Here is a 20363-nt window from a genome sequence, read left to right as displayed (position 1 = left end):
GCCAACTATGTGAGGGGGCCGTGTTTTTTCATTTACTGTTTTCATATATTTTTAATAATGTTTTGGGAAAAGAATAAGGAGTAGGCCAGGACACAAATTTTTAAATGAAAAAACACATATTAGGAGGGCAGTATCAGTCAACATAAAAAAAGGACGGGTGATTTTAATGAATCAGACATGGTTAAAATGGAGTTTGAAGCTACAATGGGTTTGTATAGGAAGGGGGCGGGGCAGCAAAATGAATATCTAAATCAAGAATCAAGCAATTTAAAAACTGTCACCTTCTTCTGTTTGTGCCTGGCCCGTTTGGCAGCCTTGGAGCTGGAGGCGGGCTTGGTTTCGGCGCTGTTGATGAACTGCAGCAGGTCCTCCACCCGCCGGTGGTCCTCCACCCCTCCTCCGACGGTCACGTCTCTCTCCGGCAGCGCCGCGGGCTCCTCCCGCTTGGGCTGCTGCTCCTCCTTCCGCTTGGTCAGCCGTAGACGCAGCTTCTCCCTCATCTCTGCATAGTTACGGCTGGTGGGAGCTGCGGGGGGCTGAGACACATGGAGGGATGGATGGAGGGTCAGTTTACCATTCAAAAGTATAGGCCGCTAGATTAGCGGTAAGCCAACTTTATAGGTTTATCATTAAATAAATGGCTAAATAACACGTTAATGGCACGGTTGGCATCGTTGGTGTGGGATTTCATTAAAGAGGCGTTAAATAAGTCGTTAGCCTGGAATGAGTGTAAAATGAAAACAAATGAACTAGTAAAGATCTATAAGGTTACCAACTCGATAATTTAGCTGGTTGAGAACCTGGTTGAGAACCACTGGATGAAAGCTAAATAAAATATCATGACTGAAAAATTGTCTTGAGATTTGTGAAACAGCGGGAAAAGGAGCACCGACAAACTAGCACTCTGTTTCATAATCAATTAGCACAATATGTACAGTACGGTTATGATTTTGGTTTTGGTGGCGACACACATTTTCTGAACTCTATGGCTATTTTGGCCACTTCAAAGACTCATTGTAAGCTTAACCTATTCTGCGTGACAGGCTTCCATGCTGGCTTCAATAGAATCCAAATGAGTGAAATAATGTTGTGGCGAATGAAAACTTTAATCCATGAGGCCAGCAACGCATTTTGAACGCATTGTGATCTTGTAGATTTGCTATCAAATTTCTCTCGAGTCAAGCTACAGTTTGGGGAACCAGCGGTCTTAGAACCACAAATCTAAGAAACAAACAAAAAACAAGATATGGTGTGTCCTCACCCCGCCGTGTCCGAAGAACTCGCAGTAGCAGCAGTCACAGTACTTTCCTTCCTTCTGGTTGGTGGAGGTGGATGTGGAGGAGCTGTGCTCCGAGCAGCTGTCCTCGTCCTGGCTCTCCTCTCCGTCGTACGCCTGGTGAGAGTACGCCCCGCTGCCGTCGCACCGGTGGCCCTCGCAGTCTGGGTCACTACACACACAAACACATTTGAAATGTTTATTTATCTCCACATAATGAGAAGTACAGGAATACCTTGTACAAAGGACATAAACACTGCCAGTGCAGTTTGACAGTGGGAGAGCAGCCAGTTACAACGTGCATGGACGGCAAAGCATCGTTACATACAGTACAGCTGACACACACACACACACACACACACACACACACACACACAATCAGCGCCGGGATTCCTTCAAAATAGGAGCTCTGGGGTGCCGGAAAGACATGGCCGCTTTTACTGTGAACACCCCCCAATGATCCAAAAAGCGTTCATAATTTGAAAGAGAGGCAGATGAGGAGCAGAAATGAAGTGCTAGTATATCCATCAGATCAAAACCAAGGAGAGCACCCTGGATTAGGAGAGACGAGGCATTCTTTCTCACGCGCTAACAGGCTAGTGAACGGGAAGCTAATATGACCGTAGAGCGAAGTGTACGGTGGCCGAGAGTCCGACTCAAACATTATTATTAATTTTTTTAAGGAAAAAATTCAGAATATTCTCCCCTCGCCTGATATCATTGAGGACATGGTAGGACGTGTACACACGTCCAATGCATCCGTCGATTGGATTCCCTATGACGTGTGGACACGTCGGATGGACGGAAACGGTTAATTTTGACAGCAAATTTTGATTTTGTTATTAGTTTTAGGAATAAAATGAAATTTTGTTTTAGTCGCCTAAATATCATAAGAAGTCGACTAAATCTACAGTTGATTTCGTCAACAAAAATGCAATTTGGCAGGCCTTGATGGCGTCGTAAGTTCGGATTTTACGCTTGGTTGAATGCTGAAAATGGCGTGACACCTTGTGAGGTTGTAGATCTTCTATTTTCAGAGTGCAACACCCGAGTAGTGTAGTTATCTCTTCTACACTAGTCCATCCCTAGCATTTTTGTTTTGTTGACAAAATTGTCAATATATTTAGTATTGGTCAACATAGCTTAGTATTTATTTAGTTTTTGTCTACCTACCTTTTTTCGTGAAAAAGGTAGTCAACGAAAAAAAACTGTCATGGTTTTAGTCAATGAAATTAACAGTTTGTATTCCTGTACTACATCAACATTGAGCAATAGACCGGCTGTATTACAGCGTGTGACATCGCCGCACAACCAAGTATACGTCATACTTTAACTTCAACACCTAAACTTAACCTCTAAATGCCTAATCTTAACCCCAACCTGAATCTTTTCCTAATTTAAGCCTAGCTCCTCAAATCTGTTTTGGCTTCAAATATTCGATTGACACGGTGACACAAGCGAACTGGTCTACGAAAACAATCCCAGAAGAAGGGACCGGTTTCACCACTTCGGCCCCATTACATCAGCTATTTTCAAAAAGACTCTTGAAAGCTAGCCCAAACAAGCAACTACATACACATCAGAAACAAAGGCAACCCACAACTATGAATATTTACTAAGGTTTGGCGATATGCCAATTTTTTTCCGCCCATCGTCTGACAAATATTCGCCGATTAACGATGTATTCGTGTCATAAAAGTAAAGTGAGAACAGCTCACTGCAGGTCGCAAAAAAGCCAGATCTACAAGCTCTCAAGGCGCAGCGTCCTGCCTGTTTTTGCAGCTCCGTTCGCTAGGTGTTGAGAGCTTGTAGATCAGTCCGTTTCTGCAGCGCAGCTGCGCAGCCAGGGTAACTTGCTCCCTTGCCTCCCCGCACCGGTCAGTCGGAGGCTCAGCGCGGAGCAGCGGAGCCCACAAGCTGCTGCGGCCGGGCTGCTGCTGATCTACAAGCTCTCAAGGCATCGCGTCCTGCCTGTTTTTGCAGTGCCGTTCGCTATGCGTTGAGAGCTTGTAGATCTGTCTATTTTTGCAGCGCTGGTGTCGGTGTTCGTTCACGTTGTCAATAAAAATAACTTAGATTACAGGCGGATATGAAGTTCAATCAGTGGGTTGCAGCACCAGTAGGGGCTACATGCTAAGCTAACGCTAAGCTAAGCGCTATTATGATCCCCGAGCCTATACACTAACACTAGTAGACAGTTTTTTTATTTCCCCCCCCCCCCCCCCCCCCCCCCCGACTTCACGGGTGAGGCATTGGGATTGTGATTAGACACGAGACAGCAGTGTGTATTCTGTTGTGACTGTATATTATTAAACTGCATGGGTCTGGACTCCGGAGCTTAAACAACATGAAGGCTACAGCCTCCCTCACCTCCCAGTCTCCCAGCCTTTACTTTGGCTGGCGGCTGCCGTAAGTGCCGTGCCCCGGTGCCCGATGCTGCTGAGTGCGGGGACTGTGGGAGCATACATTATAACGGAGGAGGCGCTCCGCTGTTACTACTTTGCTGGGCCAAATTGATTCACATGTTGCTCACACTTTACAGGTTAATTGGGCTAAATCGTCCAGAGAAATCGCCTAATAAAAATATTCGGCGATTGGATTCGTATATTCGCGATTGACAATGTATTCGTATCTTCACCCAACCCTAATATTTACAAGCACCTTTACAGGATAACAAGCCTTGTAGCTCTCTTTGGTGGAGACCCAAATTACACTACAAGCACCAAGTCTGCCAAGGTATACGGAAATTGCAGTAATGTGTTACTTTTACCAACACTGCTCGCGACCCATAAAAACGTGTATGTGACCCCCAAAATGGGTCCCACTCCCAAGCCATTGTTTTGTTAACACTAAGTAGACCAACCTGCAGACACTGGGTGGGGCGCTGACGGGACCATCAGCCGAGGGGGCCGGGGGCTCCGCGGGGGGCAGGCACAGACCCTGGTGGGAGTCCATGAAACCCGGGGCCGGGGTGGCCATCTTTGGGAAGGGCTGTGGGGATCCCATGGTGGGGAGGTGCGAGGCGGGTGCTGGGGGTAACGCAGGGCCTGAGAGAGGGGGAAGGGAGGCCAGCCCTGTGGGGCTGTTCCTGGGGACACCCGGGACCGTGGACTGCCGATGGTGGTCCTCTTTACCTAGGCTGTGAAAAACGTCATCTGGAAGGACAGAGAAACGAGGCAACGGTGGATGAGAACACTGACGACAGAGAGAGTATTTAATAATCTTTGTATAACTGAGGCTTCCTATAATTGCAGGGTTGCCGTCAGAGAGACTGAGGTTTCCCATTTGAGGAAGCCCTATGGCCTTATGGGACTCTGTCATCTTAGATGGCTAGGAGGGAGCTGGTCAGTACAGCTTGAGCCTGAGATTTAGTCAGGCACCTCCTTCGTATGCTCACAATATTATGTACTAATACCAATGTGTGCGTCGCCTCTATATAAAGGCTATGTGGCGTCATGCTGTGACGTCACGCTGTCAACAGTTTCCGTGGCAACCGTTTCCGTGGCAATACCTTGGTTAAACCTAGTGGTCTAGACTTGGTGAGCTCAGCTTAGCCCACTATTTCTCACAATTTTGGGTCGCAGGCAAACGTCTATTTTCTCTTTCGGGCCGCGAGTGAAAGTATGGGAACCAGTGATTCCCAAAGAGTGGAGGGCTCTTACTAGACTGGACAGTGTTTTCGATGGAGGGCTCTTACTAGACTGGACAGTGTTTTAGGTGGAGGGCTCTTACTAGACTGGACAGTGTTTTAGAAGGAGGGCTCTTACTAGACTGGACAGTGTTTTAGAAGGAGGGCTCTTACTAGACTGGACAGTGTTTTAGGTGGAGGGCTCTTACTAGACTGGACAGTGTTTTAGAAGGAGGGCTCTTACTAGACTGGACAGTGTTTTAGAAGGAGGGCTCTTACTAGACTGGACAGTGTTTTAGAAGGAGGGCTCTTACTAGACTGGACAGTGTTTTAGAAGGAGGGCTCTTACTAGACTGGACAGTGTTTTAGAAAGAGGGCTCTTACTAGACTGGACAGTGGTAGGCGTGCAGGACACGGAGGAGGTGGAGGCGGACGTGGAGGCCATCACCACACGACTGCTCTCCATGAAGGCATCCTGGAAGTTGTACAGACACTTCTTCTTGGCGCCGCTCTTCTTCTGCTCCTTGGCTTCCGGCGAGGAGGAGGTGGTGGAGGAGGAAGAGGCGGAGGAGGGAGGGGTGAGAGGGGTGGGGAGGGAGCAGGGGTGCTCCCCCCCGTGGGGGCCGATGGACGTGGTGGGAGGGAGGGGCACATCGGGGAGGGGCGGGCCCAGCATGTCACCTGGTGGGAAAGAATTTAAGGGGTGCTCATCAAAACAAATCAATTTAATTGACTATAACAAATGATCCATTACAATTAAATAATCGATTTAGCAGATGGACAAGCTCGAAATGAGAGCTTGTAGATCTGCTACTTTTGCCGTTTTGGAATTTGAATCCTGAAAAGTTAAGTTTCCAAACGACATACAATACATATCGACATACACTATTTTCTTTCTTTTCTCATGTTATGAATACAATGTAATGTTACTGTACCTCACCAGCAAGATGTACATTATGTACATGCATATTGTTTTCTGTTGCACAAACTAATACAAACAAACAAACAAAACAAAAACATCCATTAAGCCCTCACCAGGCAGTGACTCAGGCAGCAGCACAGAAGGGTTCCAGCTCTTCATCATAGCAGCGTCACACAGGTTCTCAAACTTGAGTGAGAGGCACTGCAGTGAGTTGTTCCAGTCCCCAGAGCCGCCCGTCGGCCCGCCGAAACAGTTCTGGTAGACGTGGTCCGGTAGAGAGGGGCTGAAGGCCGGCTGCTTGGCTGCAGAGTGGACGTGGTCCGGTAGAGAGGGGCTGAAGGCCGGCTGCTTGGCTGCAGAGTGGACGTGGTCCGGTAGAGAGGGGCTGAAGGCCGGCTGCTTGGCTGCAGAGTGGACGTGGTCCGGTAGAGAGGGGCTGAAGGCCGGCTGCTTGGCTGCAGAGTGGTTGGACGTCGGGGTTGGAGGGAGAGGCTGAGGAGGACAGGAGCCAAGGCGATTAGAGTTCCACCGATGTATTGCTTTGGCCAACATGTGGGTCATTATTTGACTTCTTTGAGGGGCACTAGAGCCTCCTATAAACAGCTATAGTGTAGATTATGTCTGAACACAAACATTAAATGCCATCGACAATGAATGGAGAATTTAAGTCATATGTGCCTGAGCAAATCGGCTGCCTGTTGGTAATATGGGACCACTATTATTGGTGACGTAACTAAGGTATAAGGTAAATTGAATTAATTTATTGATATTTATTTTCGTATTTTTGTTATTTTTTTATTATGCAGGTGATGTGTCACGATTTATTTTACCTTTAGAATTGTTCAAAAATAGCCCATCTACAAGCTCACAACGCGCCATGACACATTGTCGGCTTGTAGATCGACTGTTCATGGATTTATGTTATGAAGTTTGCTAGTGGTTACGGTGATTTGGGTTGTCACAATTCTTCAAATCGACTTGCTGTTTTGAATCTGACATAAAGGAACCGACAATTTTTTTTCATACTTTCCAAACATCGTCGATTTTATTTTTTTATTTTTGGTTATTTTTGTTTTTTCATGTTTGTTTGTACTGTTCGTTTTCTTCTGTAGTTGTCTTTTCTTTCTTTTGTCATTGTTCAAAAATGTATACATTTTTAAGTGATAAAAAAAATAGACATTCATTGGTCCTTTGAAACGGTCACGTCATGTCTCACACACTCAAAGAGTTGAATAGCCTTGAACCTTTTTCTATAGTTGAAGAATTGCAAATTTTCCGAATCAGAATTGTAATAATGCATTAGTCTTAATCATTTACAATTCCAGTGGGAGAGCAAAGTTTAAAAAAAGGTTTCAATAATGCCAATATGCAAAAAGTCTGTCAATATTCATTGGTAAAAATGAAACAGCCTCAACTTTGTTGATATATGAAATTAACTGATTGGACTCTATACTGGGTACAGGGCGACCCCTAGTGGCAGGGAAGCACAGTTACAGCACATGAAACCTAATCAAACCAAAACTGAATCATGCTTCCTGGAACACAATGCAAATCTCCCCAAAGACAAGGAAATGAAAGTGTCATCTTTCCCAGATAGAAAACTACCCCAAACTACCTCACGTTCTGTTCCAGTACCATTGGGGAAAATGGAGAAAAGTACCACCCTGGCATGAGTGCTGGAATAGTGTGACAAAATTCCAATTGCTTATTTGTATAATGTATAGTAGATAGAGCTTACTTTTATAATGTATAGATAGATAGAGTTTTTATTAAAGTGTCCTACATCATAAAATGCCCAGGCTTACAAGACACTCACAAAATTGTACACATCGTGATACATATACCGGTACACAAAATACATAGACAGTTACTTATGGATACATCCTTTTCCAACGTAATTGCCATGCCATCTCTACTGTATGAATGTTCCTAAAACAAAAACTTCATTACTGAACAACCAATTTAACATAAAACATTCAGACATCCAAAACTAATCTGGGTTCTTATCCTGAATTTTTTCAAATAAAGAGTTTCTTAAATCATGGTATAGTGGACAGTAATTATATATAAATATGTGTATATAATTCGATTCACTTGATTATTGTGCCAATCTAACCACTTACAACCCAACTTCCCAACACCCTGAGCGGCATAAACTGAGTTCTCCGTCTTCTAACAAATAGTAGCGCCCAGCGCTCAGGACTGAGATTAATAAAAGGACGGAGATTTAATGATATCAAAACCGATCGCATCGCTCCACAGGGCTGTTGGGCAACATTCAATGTCATTTCCGGTTGGGACGTCATCTAAAATGTTCCCCCCCCATTTTAGCGGATCAGATCAAAAATCTCAAAACGTGAATAACTCTAAATCAATCCGTCCAATTTTAATCAAAGATTATATTTTAGACGGCCCATCGCTAGTTGCGTTAGTCGCTAAATGTACTCCGTTGATGCAAAACTCTGGGCGCTCTGATTTAATGGTCCTAAAAAACCTGGGCGTTCGTGGTGTTAACATAAAAATATATATTTTTTAAAATACGTACAATAGCCCATCTACAAATGAGCAAAATTTATTTTTTAAAGCCATTTTGGGAGGGAAAAGATATGGCTATTTGGGGGTCGTTCCTTGGCATGGAAGAGTTTGGGAACTCCCTGTGCCCAGGTGACATACGGTGACCCGGTTCCACCTTCCTGCGTGTGAGTGTGTGTATGTGTGTGCGCGCAGCCGTCTCACCTTGTTGTGTGCGCTGAGCGGGGGGCTGGGAGGGTAGAGCGTGGGGTGCAGCAGGGGTCTGGGGAGGTGAGACAGGTTGTGCAGGGGCATGTGGCCGTGGATGTGCGGGTAGAGGTGCAGGGCCGGGTGGGAGGTGTTGGGCGTCTTTCCGCCGCAGCTGTCCGGGGAGGGGGGCGCGAAGATCTGGTGTCCCATGGCGGGCGGGGGAGGGGGAGGAGGCGGAGCGGCGATGATGGCGCCGTGGAGGCGACCCGGGGGAGGGGTCAGGGAGGCGGAGCTGGGCTCCTGGTTGCACACATGACATTCACACGCATGCTGCACCTGTTCCACCTGAAGACGACACACACAATAACCACTTTTATTATTACTTGATCATACTACAGCGTCACACAAAAGTATCAAAAGTAGCAGATCCACGAGCCTCACAAATGCATATTGATCTGCTACTTTTGAGAGGCGTTAGCACCTCCTATGTCCAGCTTTGAGGGTGTGTGTAAACACAAACATTACGTAAACACAAAGGTGCGAGGGGGAAATACGACTTTTTCTTTTGTTAAGAGTGTGCGCCCCGTAGCCTGAGCCTACCGTTACCTGTTGGTGGTGGTAGGATGGTGGAGGACTGTTATTGTTTCGTGAATGTAGCTCCTCCAGCTGCGCCGGAGGATCTCCACCACTATCTGCGTCAGCTTCCTCCTCATCACCGTCTGATGAACTGCTACTGCTGCTAATGCCCTGTAGAGACTGTACCACAGAACTCCGGTATGATGCCCTGTAGACTAGAGACTGTACACAAACACCCTTATGATGCACTGTAGAGACTGTACCACATGCCCTGTAGGCTAGAGACTGTACCACATAACACTGTTATGATGCCCTGTAGACTAGAGACTGTACCACAAAACACTGTTATGATGCCCTGTAGACTAAAGACTGTACCACAAAACACTGTTATGATGCCCTGTAGAGACTGCACCACAAAACCTTGTGATGAACTGTAGCTGAACCTTTTTTTATTTTTTTAGCTTTTTTACATCACAGGGGGTCCATGGACTTGGCTGCTACATGAGGTGGCAGTCAAGAATATGGTGGAATGGTGGAAATAGACAATCAACGAGCTGTGACCTTGTAGATTGGCTAATTCATGAAAATCCTGTTGTGCAAATAAGAATGAAACAGGGCTTAAGTGGCTAATCGTTCAGTTGAAATATAATAATGTATATTATGTATAATGTAAAATAAAATAATTACTTTGGAAAGAATCAATAGTTGCATCTCTACACTTCCTGTAAAATTCCTGACGTATACTTGGCTGTGCACGGGTGTTGCACACTGAAAATAGTCAAAAACGTATCACACACCACACCAGTGTGCAACCAAGTATAACTCTGGCTTTAGATTGTACAGAAGAATAAGTGAAGAATAATATTTAATTTAAAAGAGACATAATTTCTTCTTCTTAAAATTGATTATAACATTTTCATTGGTAATCGTGGGCTAGGACGGATGGGGCACAATTCTCTCTGGCATTTGGTGTGTGACCAGTAGAAACTCACCCCGTCCTTTAGTGGCCCTCCCCCGTTCAGGTTGGCGTGCCGACCGTTGACTGTAGCCGTGACGACGCCAGGGTCTTCGTAGCCACCCATGGGATACATGTCCCCAAACTTAGATGACAGCGGAGGCACTTCATCATCATCACTAATACTGAGAGAGAGAGAGAAACGGAGAAAGATTCATCTACTGTGTACTGTGGTTCTCAAAGCGAGGGGGTTCCAGAGGGTCCCCAGCCTAGCGAGGGGGTTCCAGAGGGTCCCCAGCCTAGCGAGGGGGTTCCAGAGGGTCCCCAGCCTAGTGAGGGGGTTCCAGAGGGTCCCCAGCCTAGCGAGGGGGTTCCAGAGGGTCCCCAGCCTAGTGAGGGGGTTCCAGAGGGTCCCCAGCCTAGTGAGGGGGTTCCAGAGGGTCCCCAGCCTAGCGAGGGGGTTCCTAGCGAGGGGGTTCCAGAGGGTCCCCAGCCTAGCGAGGGGGTTCCATAGGGTCCCCAGCCTAGCGAGGGGGTTCCAGAGGGTCCCCAGCCAAATCATTTAGGCAGGGGGTTCCAGAGGGCCCCCAGCCTAGCGAGGGGGTTCCAGAGGGCCCCCAGCCTAGCGAGGGGGTTCCAGAGGGTCCCCAGCCTAGCGAGGGGGTTCCAGAGGGTCCCCAGCCTAGCGAGGGGGTTCCAGAGGGTCCCCAGCCTAGCGAGGGGGTTCCAGAGGGTCCCCAGCCTAGCGAGGGGGTTCCAGAGGGTCCCCAGCCAAATAATTTAGGCAGCGAGGGGGTTCCAGAGAGTCCCCAGCCAAATCATTTAGGCAGGGCAAGTGATATTTTATGGTTCAAAACGTTAAAGCTCTATATTCTGATAGCAATCCTTGCTGCTGTATAGTGTTTGTTGAGTAACAGAGGCATCTACACGAGTCTGCTCAGATCTTTGTGTCATCACTTCCAATTTCAGTTTATCCTGAATAAGTTCTCTCTTCTGATTGGATAAAATATCCTGACACGAAAATGCAATTTCTGATTACTGGCAATATCCCTTACTGAACATTAATTATTGTTCCGTCAAGTCTGTACATATACAGTACGTACCCCACCGCTAGGGGACATTATTTGCTATGTCCGTGCTTGTGTGTGTGTATGTGTATGTGTATTCTTTGTATATATATAAAGTCACCACCAGCTATGGGACGTTAAATCGGATCTCGGTTACAAGCAGGATTTTCAAACCTCCATAAGTCGGAATCCAGCATAGCTGTTCATTTATGATAACAGCTAGCAGATAAATAATTAAATATAACAAAATATAATATAATATTTAAAACAATATGTAAAAACACATACTTGATTTAATGTTGATTATGCGAAAAGGTTACCAACAGAATAATCACTAAGAAAATCTATATTTTGTTAGGGCAGAATAAATTAACGGCCTACTTGATCAAACTACAACCTCACACTAAAGCACCAAAGTATCAGATCCACAAGCTCGAAACTAGATTTGTGCTACTGTTATTATTATTATTTTAATCCTGAAAGGTAACCGTTTTGGACATGTGAGGTTTCCAACCCGGCAGACGATTTGCAGCCATAATCTGTACTTACAAGTTGTTAACGTCTCCGTCGGGCAGAATGAGTCGGGGGTGTTGTTGGATGGTGATGGGGGAGCTGGAGTTGGAGCCAGAGGCTGAGCTTCCAGAGGACAGGCTGGGAGGATGCACCTCTGTCAGGTAGTCCCTGGGAGGCCCCTCCCCCTGCATGGGCAGCTTGATGTGCAGGTCCTCCGCGATGGGAGAGTCCATGATGCCACACGTCAGGATGTGCGAGAGACTGCAGTCGTCACAGGTGCACCTGGAGTGTGGGGTGGGGGGGGGGAGATTTTTTTTTTAAATCCCAGACTTCCTCACCAAGGAGTCTCTCCCAGCTCCTTATCCAGGCCTCAGTCAACGCTTGACAACTAACTCCCTCCTTACTGGTCTCCCGGCATGCACAGTTAAACCCCTTCAACTGATCCAGAATGCCCGCAGAGCGTCTGGTCTTCACCCTCTCTGAATGTTCACCTCTGCCCTCTTTACTTTGCTTCACTAGATTCTGGTTGCTGCCTACATGCAGGGCATAGCAGCTCCTTACCTTCAGGACATGATCAGCCCTTACACCAGTACCTGTGTACACTTTAAGCAGACATGCAGGGCATAGCAGCTCCTTACCTTTAGGACATGATCAGCCCTTACACCATGCAGTACCTGTGTACACTTTAAGCAGACGCTGTCTCTGTCCCTCCCTTCCCTGCAGACACACTCCCCATAGTCTGACACAGCCTGAAAACTGGCCTTATCATGCTCTGCCTCACTTCCCTACTAGCACTCCTCACGGCCGAGCTACACCGGGCATGTGTGCGTTTGACGTAAGCGCACTGCACGCACAAAGTATGCGTGCGAAATGCCCTGGCTACACCAGATCTGTGGCGTGCGGCAGATTTGTGCGGGACCTTCCGGGAGGATATATAGATACGCGCGTATGGGGCATACGCACGTAAAAAAAATTGAACCGATCCTATTTTTAGAGCACGCGTAGGATGGCCCGCGGTATCCGTGCGTCTGGTGTAGCTGGTATCATTGACATATATTGGTCCTAGTGTACGCGCGCAGTAAACGCATACGCACGCGCGCAAAATTGCCTGGTGTAGCTTGGCCGTCAGTCCTTGTATCGAGGGCAGGAATTTCACAGAGGCTATGAAGGCCGTGGGCCTTCTGCCCCTCAAATAAACATATGGCCTGAAGCTACAGTGGCCTTGATGCACTGCCCACACTCCTCTGCCTCTTTCCGGTCAATACAGTTTTTATACTACCAGTATCTTTTGTTGAGATTCTGTATCCTTTTTGGTCAACATTATTTACTCACCGACAGTTGTAGAAATAATAATTCATAAGAATAAGCATTGATAAAAATAATTCATAATTTCCTTGTGTTGTTCACATAATTGCGACATTGTTCCCGATGTCAGAACATGGGCTCACAAAAACAAGTTTAAAATACACAATAGGCAAGCCTCATTAGTAATGGATGATTACAAAATACCAGAAAAGGAAGAGAATGTTGAACTAGACGACTTTCTTATAACAAGCACTAATATGGCTCCGTGTAAAAGAGATCACAAAACTACATTGAAGATTGTACTGACAGGTTTGTGTGTACAACGGAGACAGCATGTACCAGGGCAGGAACTTCACGGCCACTGTTATGAAAAATAACATCCTTTAAATGTATTTATTTCATACCATGTCAAATATCTCTTAAACCTTAGGTTCAATTCATTATTTCTGGCGACCTGAAATCACTGTCATTTCATGGTCTTGCTGCCCTGGCATATGTGCCCTAGTAACCATCATTCCTATAAACTGACCTCCTTCGGTAGTTGCAGTTTGGACAGTCTGGAACGCTGAGTCGAGAGGACAGCATCCTCATGGTCTCTGTGAAGTTGTTATCTCCGGGGATAGACTTCTTAGTGCTGGTTAACTACAAACAGAGGAAAAAGCATACATCATGTCAGCTTAACACTGAGATCAGATCTTCTACAGCAGAGTTCCTCACATGCAGGGGTATATTATCCCATTTTGACCTGAGATCAGATTCTAAAAATGTCTACTACATCCTGACAGTTTTCTGAAAAAGCTATGTTTCTATGTCAGTCGTTCTTCGATTAAAAAGAAATAGCAGACCTACAAGCTCGTAGCGCGCCACTCGGTGGCGCGCTATGAGCTTGTAGATCTGCTATTTTTCAATAGCTAAAGCATAACATAATGCTAACACCAAAAGGGGTTCCCGCCCAAAAAGGGTTATAGGAACTAAAGGGTCTACGTGAGAGAAAGTAGAATATTGAATAGAATAATTTAGCTGTAACATTGATCAACTTTGTGTGAACCTGCTGATCTGTAGTAGCACAACTGTTATTGACTAGAAAGCAATATGCCTACTAATTTGCAATTATGCTGGCTTATTGTGAACACATTGACATCAAACCGCATTTGTAATGTTATATTCTTCAAAAGGTGAGCTATCTTTCATTCATACCATCATATCGGTGGAAACCGAAATGTCCCGAATTGTAACTTTTCAGGATTAAAATTCAAAAACAAAAGTAGCAGATCTACAAGCCCAAAATGAGGTTTCTGACCAACAACAACGCTATGCTAGCTATGGTTATATCTTCTTAAAATGTTGTAGTTGGGTAAAGGAGGAACTTTGATTCAAAAACACGGAAACTGGAGTACAGATTCAGAAGCCAAAAGAAATTGAGAACCACTGTACTACAGTAAAAACACTTTCATGTCAAGTTTCATGTTGTGCCAGGGTACCCCTGTGGGTGGTGGGGAGATGAAACCTATTGGCATTCTCTCATTATGTTAAAGGAGAACTTTCTTACCGAATTCTGATGTCAGTATATCCATTAACCAGTGGTAGAGGCAAAGAAAATATATAATATAATAATCCATTGCTTATTTTGATCGCTCGACTATTCTTTTTTGTTTGTTTGTCTCTTATAATGTAGGAGATGTGTCTACAGAGTTGTGTTTGTTTGCCTTTCATAATGTAGGAGATGTGTCTACAGAGTTGTGTTTGTTTGCCTTTCATAATGTAGGAGATGTGTCCACAGAGTTGTGTTTGTTTGTCTTTCATAATGTAGGAGATGTGTCCACAGAGTTGTGTTTGTTTGTCTTTCATAATGTAGGAGATGTGTCTACAGAGTTGTGTTTGTTTGTCTTTCATAATGTAGGAGATGTGTCTACAGAGTTGTGTTTGTTTGTTTGTCTTTCATAATGTAGGAGATGTGTCTACAGAGTTGTGTTTGTTTGTTTGTCTTTCATAATGTAGGAGATGTGTCCACAGAGTTGTGTTTGTTTGTCTTTCATAATGTAGGAGATGTGTCTACAGAGTTGTGTTTGTTTGTCTTTTATAATGTAGGAGATGGGTCCACAGAGTTGTGTTTGTTTGTCTTTCATAATGTAGGAGATGTGTCCACAGAGTTGTGTTTGTTTGTCTTTCATAATGTAGGAGATGTGTCTACAGAGTTGTGTTTGTTTGTCTTTCATAATGTAGGAGATGTGTCTACAGAGTTGTGTTTGTTTGTTTGTCTTTCATAATGTAGGAGATGTGTCCACAGAGTTGTGTTTGTTTGTTTGTCTTTCATAATGTAGGAGATGTGTCCACAGAGTTGTGTTTGTTTGTCTTTCATAATGTAGGAGATGTGTCCACAGAGTTGTGTTTGTTTGTCTTTCATAATGTAGGAGATGTGTCCACAGAGTTGTGTTTGTTTGTCTTTCATAATGTAGGAGATGTGTCCACAGAGTTGTGTTTGTTTGTCTTTCATAATGTAGGAGATGTGTCCACAGAGTTGTGTTTGTTTGTTTGTCTTTCATAATGTAGGAGATGTGTCTACAGAGTTGTGTTTGTTTGTCTTTTATAATGTAGGAGATGTGTCTACAGAGTTGTGTTTGTTTGTCTTTCATAATGTAGGAGATGTGTCCACAGAGTTGTGTTTGTTTGTCTTTCATAATGTAGGAGATGTGTCCACAGAGTTGTGTTTGTTTGTTTGTCTTTCATAATGTAGGAGATGTGTCTACAGAGTTGTGTTTGTTTGTCTTTTATAATGTAGGAGATGTGTCTACAGAGTTGTGTTTGTTTGTCTTTCATACTGTAGGAGATGTGTCCACAGAGTTGTGTTTGTTTGTCTTTCATAATGTAGGAGATGTGTCCACAGAGTTGTTTGTTTGTCTTTCATAATGTAGGAGATGTGTCTACAGAGTTGTGTTTGTTTGTCTTTCATAATGTAGGAGATGTGTCCACAGAGTTGTGTTTGTTTGTCTTTCATAATGTAGGAGATGTGTCCACAGAGTTGTGTTGTTTGTTTGTCTTTCATAATGTAGGAGATGTGTCCACAGAGTTGTGTTTGTTTGTCTTTCATAATGTAGGATATGTGTCTACAGAGTTGTGTTTGTTTGTCTTTCATAATGTAGGAGATGTGTCTACAGAGTTGTGTTTGTTTGTCTTTCATAATGTAGGAGATGTGTCTACAGAGTTGTGTTTGTTTGTCTTTCATAATGTAGGAGATGTGTCCACAGAGTTGTGTTTGTTTGTCTTTCATAATGTAGGAGATGTGTCTACAGAGTTGTGTTTGTTTGTCTTTCATAATGTAGGAGATGTGTCCACAGAGTTGTGTTTGTTTGTCTTTCATAATGTAGGAGATGTGTCCACAGAGTTGTGTTTGTTTGTTTGTCTTTCATAATGTAGGAGATGTGTCTACAGAGTTGTGTTTGTTTGTCTTTCATAATGTAGGAGATGTGTCCACAGAGTTGTGTTGTTTGTTTGTCTTTCATAATGTAGGAGATGTGTCCACAGAGTTGTTTGTTTGTCTTTCATAATGTAGGAGATGTGTCCACAGAGTTGTGTTTGTTTGTCTTTCATAATGTAGGAGATGTGTCCACAGAGTTGTGTTTGTTTGTCTTTCATAATGTAGGAGATGTGTCCACAGAGTTGTGTTTGTTTGTCTTTCATAATGTAGGAGATGTGTCCACAGAGTTGTTTGTTTGTCTTTCATAATGTAGGAGATGTGTCCACAGAGTTGTGTTTGTTTGTCTTTCATAATGTAGGAGATGTGTCCACAGAGTTGTGTTTGTTTGTCTTTCATAATGTAGGAGATGTGTCCACAGAGTTGTTTGTTTGTCTTTCATAATGTAGGAGATGTGTCCACAGAGTTGTGTTTGTTTCTTTCATAATGTAGGAGATGTGTCCACAGAGTTGTGTTGTTTGTTTGTCTTTCATAATGTAGGAGATGTGTCCACAGAGTTGTGTTGTTTGTTTGTCTTTCATAATGTAGGAGATGTGACCACAGAGTTTTGTTCCAAATGGGCTTCCGTAAAGGCGAGCGGCTGATAAACCCCTCCTCCCCGCTCAGAGCTACAGCGCACTAGTGAAAGATTTATTTTTGCCTCTACATGCTGGTTAATGGACATATTAACATTACTAATTTTGCTTGGGGACCAGATCCCACTGTGAGGAACAATATGAAAGTATTTCAGAAAACACTACCTGCTCTTCTATAAACCTCCTCTGCTTAAAGAACTCCCAATCCTCTTTCAGCATTCGCTGTTTGGTTTTCAAAGTCTGTAAATGGGGGAAGAAAATAAGACCATGAGGGGGCCATCGTCCACAGAAAGCGTGTCATGCAGTGTTAATTAATTTACAGCAAATTCTGATTTAGTTTTAGTCAGACATTTGAACACAGTTAAATTTTTGTTTTAGTCAAATTTTTGTCAACTAAAATGTATTTTGGCAGGCCATGATGCGTCGCAATGCATCACTGATTACTCCATCTGCGCCATTAACCACTTGTCTTAAACCCTATATAGTTGACCAGAGTCCCTCAGGGCTCTATACTAGTGTATTTTCCATTTTCTGTTATCACACGTTGCGAGCTTGTCGTTCTGCTATTTTCCTGCGAAAGCTTTCCCCACAATATGGATGCTTGGTTTTTAAGTGGTTGAGACAAATAACGTAAACATGGTTGTGGTAAGTTAACGATTCAACGGCAGGTTGTAAATGAACGGGTTGTCAAGACACAGCCAGGAGGATCAAATGAGCGGTGCCCCTCTCTATTTTCTGCTTGAAGCACTCAGCCCGCTCTGCCAATAGAAGCTGGACACAGAGCACTGAACCTGGGAAGTGGGCCGATAATCGCGAGGATCGTTTATCGGTGCCGTGTCATTAGTCAGAAGGTTCAGTCAGAAGTTTCATTGTTCCGAAATTACTGTCCCTATCTCCCCTAACCTAAACTTAACCACAAGCACGGGAGCAGTGCACTTCGGATCTATGGGTAGTCCCCGTTTAATAATCGTATCGCAGATTAAAATTTTTTTGAATTAGTTTTTGTTGAGCTGCATTTGGTAAGCTCTTATTTCACTCTACACAAATCGATTCGCCAGAAATAGCAGATCTACAAGCTCATTGTGAGATTGTAGATCTGCTATTGATTGCGAGTGTTTCCCCCCAGAATAGGGATGCTGGGGGTTCAAGTGGCATTTACAATACAATTGTTAATCACAATAACATTTGCCACAATTATGTTTGGGAAGAGGAGCACTCCAGCACGCCTTTACGATAGAAATGCATGATTTCAGCTTCACACGGGCGCGTACAGTCCATTATTGAACATAAAAGGTCAGTTTATTGAGTGTCCTATTATAACTATTAGTAGTTATTTCTGTGATGTCTATCAGATAACATTCAGAAGTGTCCACCAAGACGCACCATACCCAGTGGTTTACTGGCGCCCACCTCCCCCTATTTTTACACCGTGTCAAGTACCGTGCCGAATTCAAATGGCTACCACTTTGCATAACAGCAGCTTTAACTGTTTATACCTGAGCGGTGACTGTGAGCGCACGTAGCCTATACGGTAAGCATGCACACTTGATTTACAGCAGTGTGGACTGCTATGGCTCCAGTAGGCTACTGCTGCTGTGTGATGTTCTCCTCCATCAAAGAACAGTTACAGATTCAATCGTCCAAAGCAAACTTTTTAGTTTCGCTAGTGTGCAGTAAAGCACAAAGACAAAGAAGTGTGTCTGACCATTTTAATACACTATTTAACAATATGATTTTAGGCTATGCAGCTGTTCTGTGTGCATGCCGCGAATCCATGATGCGCACATGCACGCATGTGCGTGTGTGTCGTTCCGTGGTACCAGTAAAACAATCACCATGACACCACTGCACACACATACAGCACACACAGACATGAAATTCATGCTACAGCATGCTGTGTGTAACACGTCTTTATATAGAATATGCCATAAATGGCCATGTCATTGACTCTTTTTTTTCCAATTACATTTTTATCCCACAATTTTTACAAACCATTTTTTCACCCTGTGTCAATTATCTAATGTAATCCTGAGCGCTACACTCCCTCTTCCAACCTGGGGAGAGCAACGGACTGACCTCATGCCTCCGTATGCATGAGGAGTCCAACAAGCCGCTTCTTTTCACCCGGTAGGCGGGAGTTTCCCCGGTTGGATGTAGCACGTGGAAGGAACACGCTATTCCAACCAGTTCCTTTCCCTTCCATCAGAAAGGTCTTTTTGCCAACCCCAACTAGGGTATGGGCACAGATGAAGCGGAGGAGAGAACACGCCCACAACGGGACCGGGAATCGAACCCAGGACCTTCTAGCTGTGAGGCTACAGCGCTACCGACTGCGCCACCGTACCGTGTGCCCCCCCCCCCCTCCGTGTCATAGACTTTGAAAGTGATTGGTGAATGAGCGGTCAACTCGGTGCACGGATGTGATGCTGTGCTTAAAAATATGCATATACAGTAAGTGTAAATTACTTACATTTTTACTAATCAGAGACTTGTGTGGCTCTGTTCGTTGATTGGATAGATTCTGACCCTCAACCTTAAAAAGCAGCTGGAAAACAAAAAACAAACAAAGAAATTCATATGGCATCCCAGATCATCATATATCCACCAAATGTCAGAATTATATCAAAACTAATTTCAAGGTACTAGTCGTTTTTGCATAGTATCATTATGTAAAAAGCTCTCTTGCCCGCCGCTGGCATCGAGTCACTTGGAGCAGCGGAGCGCACACCGGACCAGCTCGTAAATTTACGAGGATATCAGTCATTACCTCGGACACACCCATTTAATGGGGGGGGGGGAAAGCAGCATAATAGAATTCAGCTTTAGGGTTTTAAGGCCCTCATTTATCAACCGTGCGTACGCCAAAATATGGGCGCACGCCGAAATTGCCGACATTTTCGGCATTTATCATTTCCGGCAAAGCTTGAAATTGAACTTGAGTAGGACAAATAGTCACGTCTGGTCGGGACCTGGCGTACGCTTTGTCCTTGGCTGTTTTTCTGTCTTACACAAGCGGAGCAGCCTTGTCTGAACTGCTGAGAGGCTGTCACAGGCATCTAAACATATATGTATTCACTCCTAAAATGTTTATATAAAAGGTATGTATAATGTATATGGGCTACATGTAAAAAATAAATAAATAAAAATGTTAAGGAATACATGTGTCATATGAAATTAGTAGGAGATAAAATCGCGCAATTAAAAACAATGTTGCAAGAGATGCTTAAGCCATTTAAACAGTGTTTTGCATCAGCGCATACATGCGAGGATTTGGGCTGTCTGTGCTGAAACCTGAAATATTTCCATGACGGGACGTTGGAGAGTAGGCTATAGTTTAGCAGTGCTGCAGCTCA

The 20363-nt window shown here is 44.3% G+C and overlaps 1 protein-coding gene across 3 annotated transcripts in view; it reads right to left on the bottom strand.

The window, feature by feature from the left end:
- fam193a (family with sequence similarity 193 member A) overlaps positions 1-20363 on the bottom strand; it is a 47876-nt gene that overhangs the window by 5416 nt on the left and 22097 nt on the right. The window contains exons 9-20 of one of the 3 annotated variants that reach the window (XM_083765836.1): positions 19481-19555; positions 17176-17250; positions 13493-13605; positions 11695-11940; positions 10116-10263; positions 9154-9345; positions 8563-8892; positions 5940-6318; positions 5289-5585; positions 4140-4431; positions 1262-1448; positions 282-536 (exon numbers count right to left, since the gene is read on the bottom strand). In XM_083765836.1, the coding sequence (XP_083621962.1) occupies positions 282-536; positions 1262-1448; positions 4140-4431; positions 5289-5585; positions 5940-6318; positions 8563-8892; positions 9154-9345; positions 10116-10263; positions 11695-11940; positions 13493-13605; positions 17176-17250; positions 19481-19555 (2589 nt within the window). The remainder of the gene's footprint in view (positions 1-281; positions 537-1261; positions 1449-4139; positions 4432-5288; positions 5586-5939; positions 6319-8562; positions 8893-9153; positions 9346-10115; positions 10264-11694; positions 11941-13492; positions 13606-17175; positions 17251-19480; positions 19556-20363) is intronic. The other 2 variants (XM_083765837.1, XM_083765838.1) reach the window with 2 other exon arrangements.

Source organism: Protomyctophum parallelum (assembly GCF_964188405.1).
Source record: "Protomyctophum parallelum genome assembly, chromosome: 5".
In the NCBI taxonomy this organism is placed as follows: Eukaryota; Metazoa; Chordata; class Actinopteri; order Myctophiformes; family Myctophidae; genus Protomyctophum; species Protomyctophum parallelum.
This window is presented reverse-complemented; position numbering and strand designations above follow the sequence as displayed.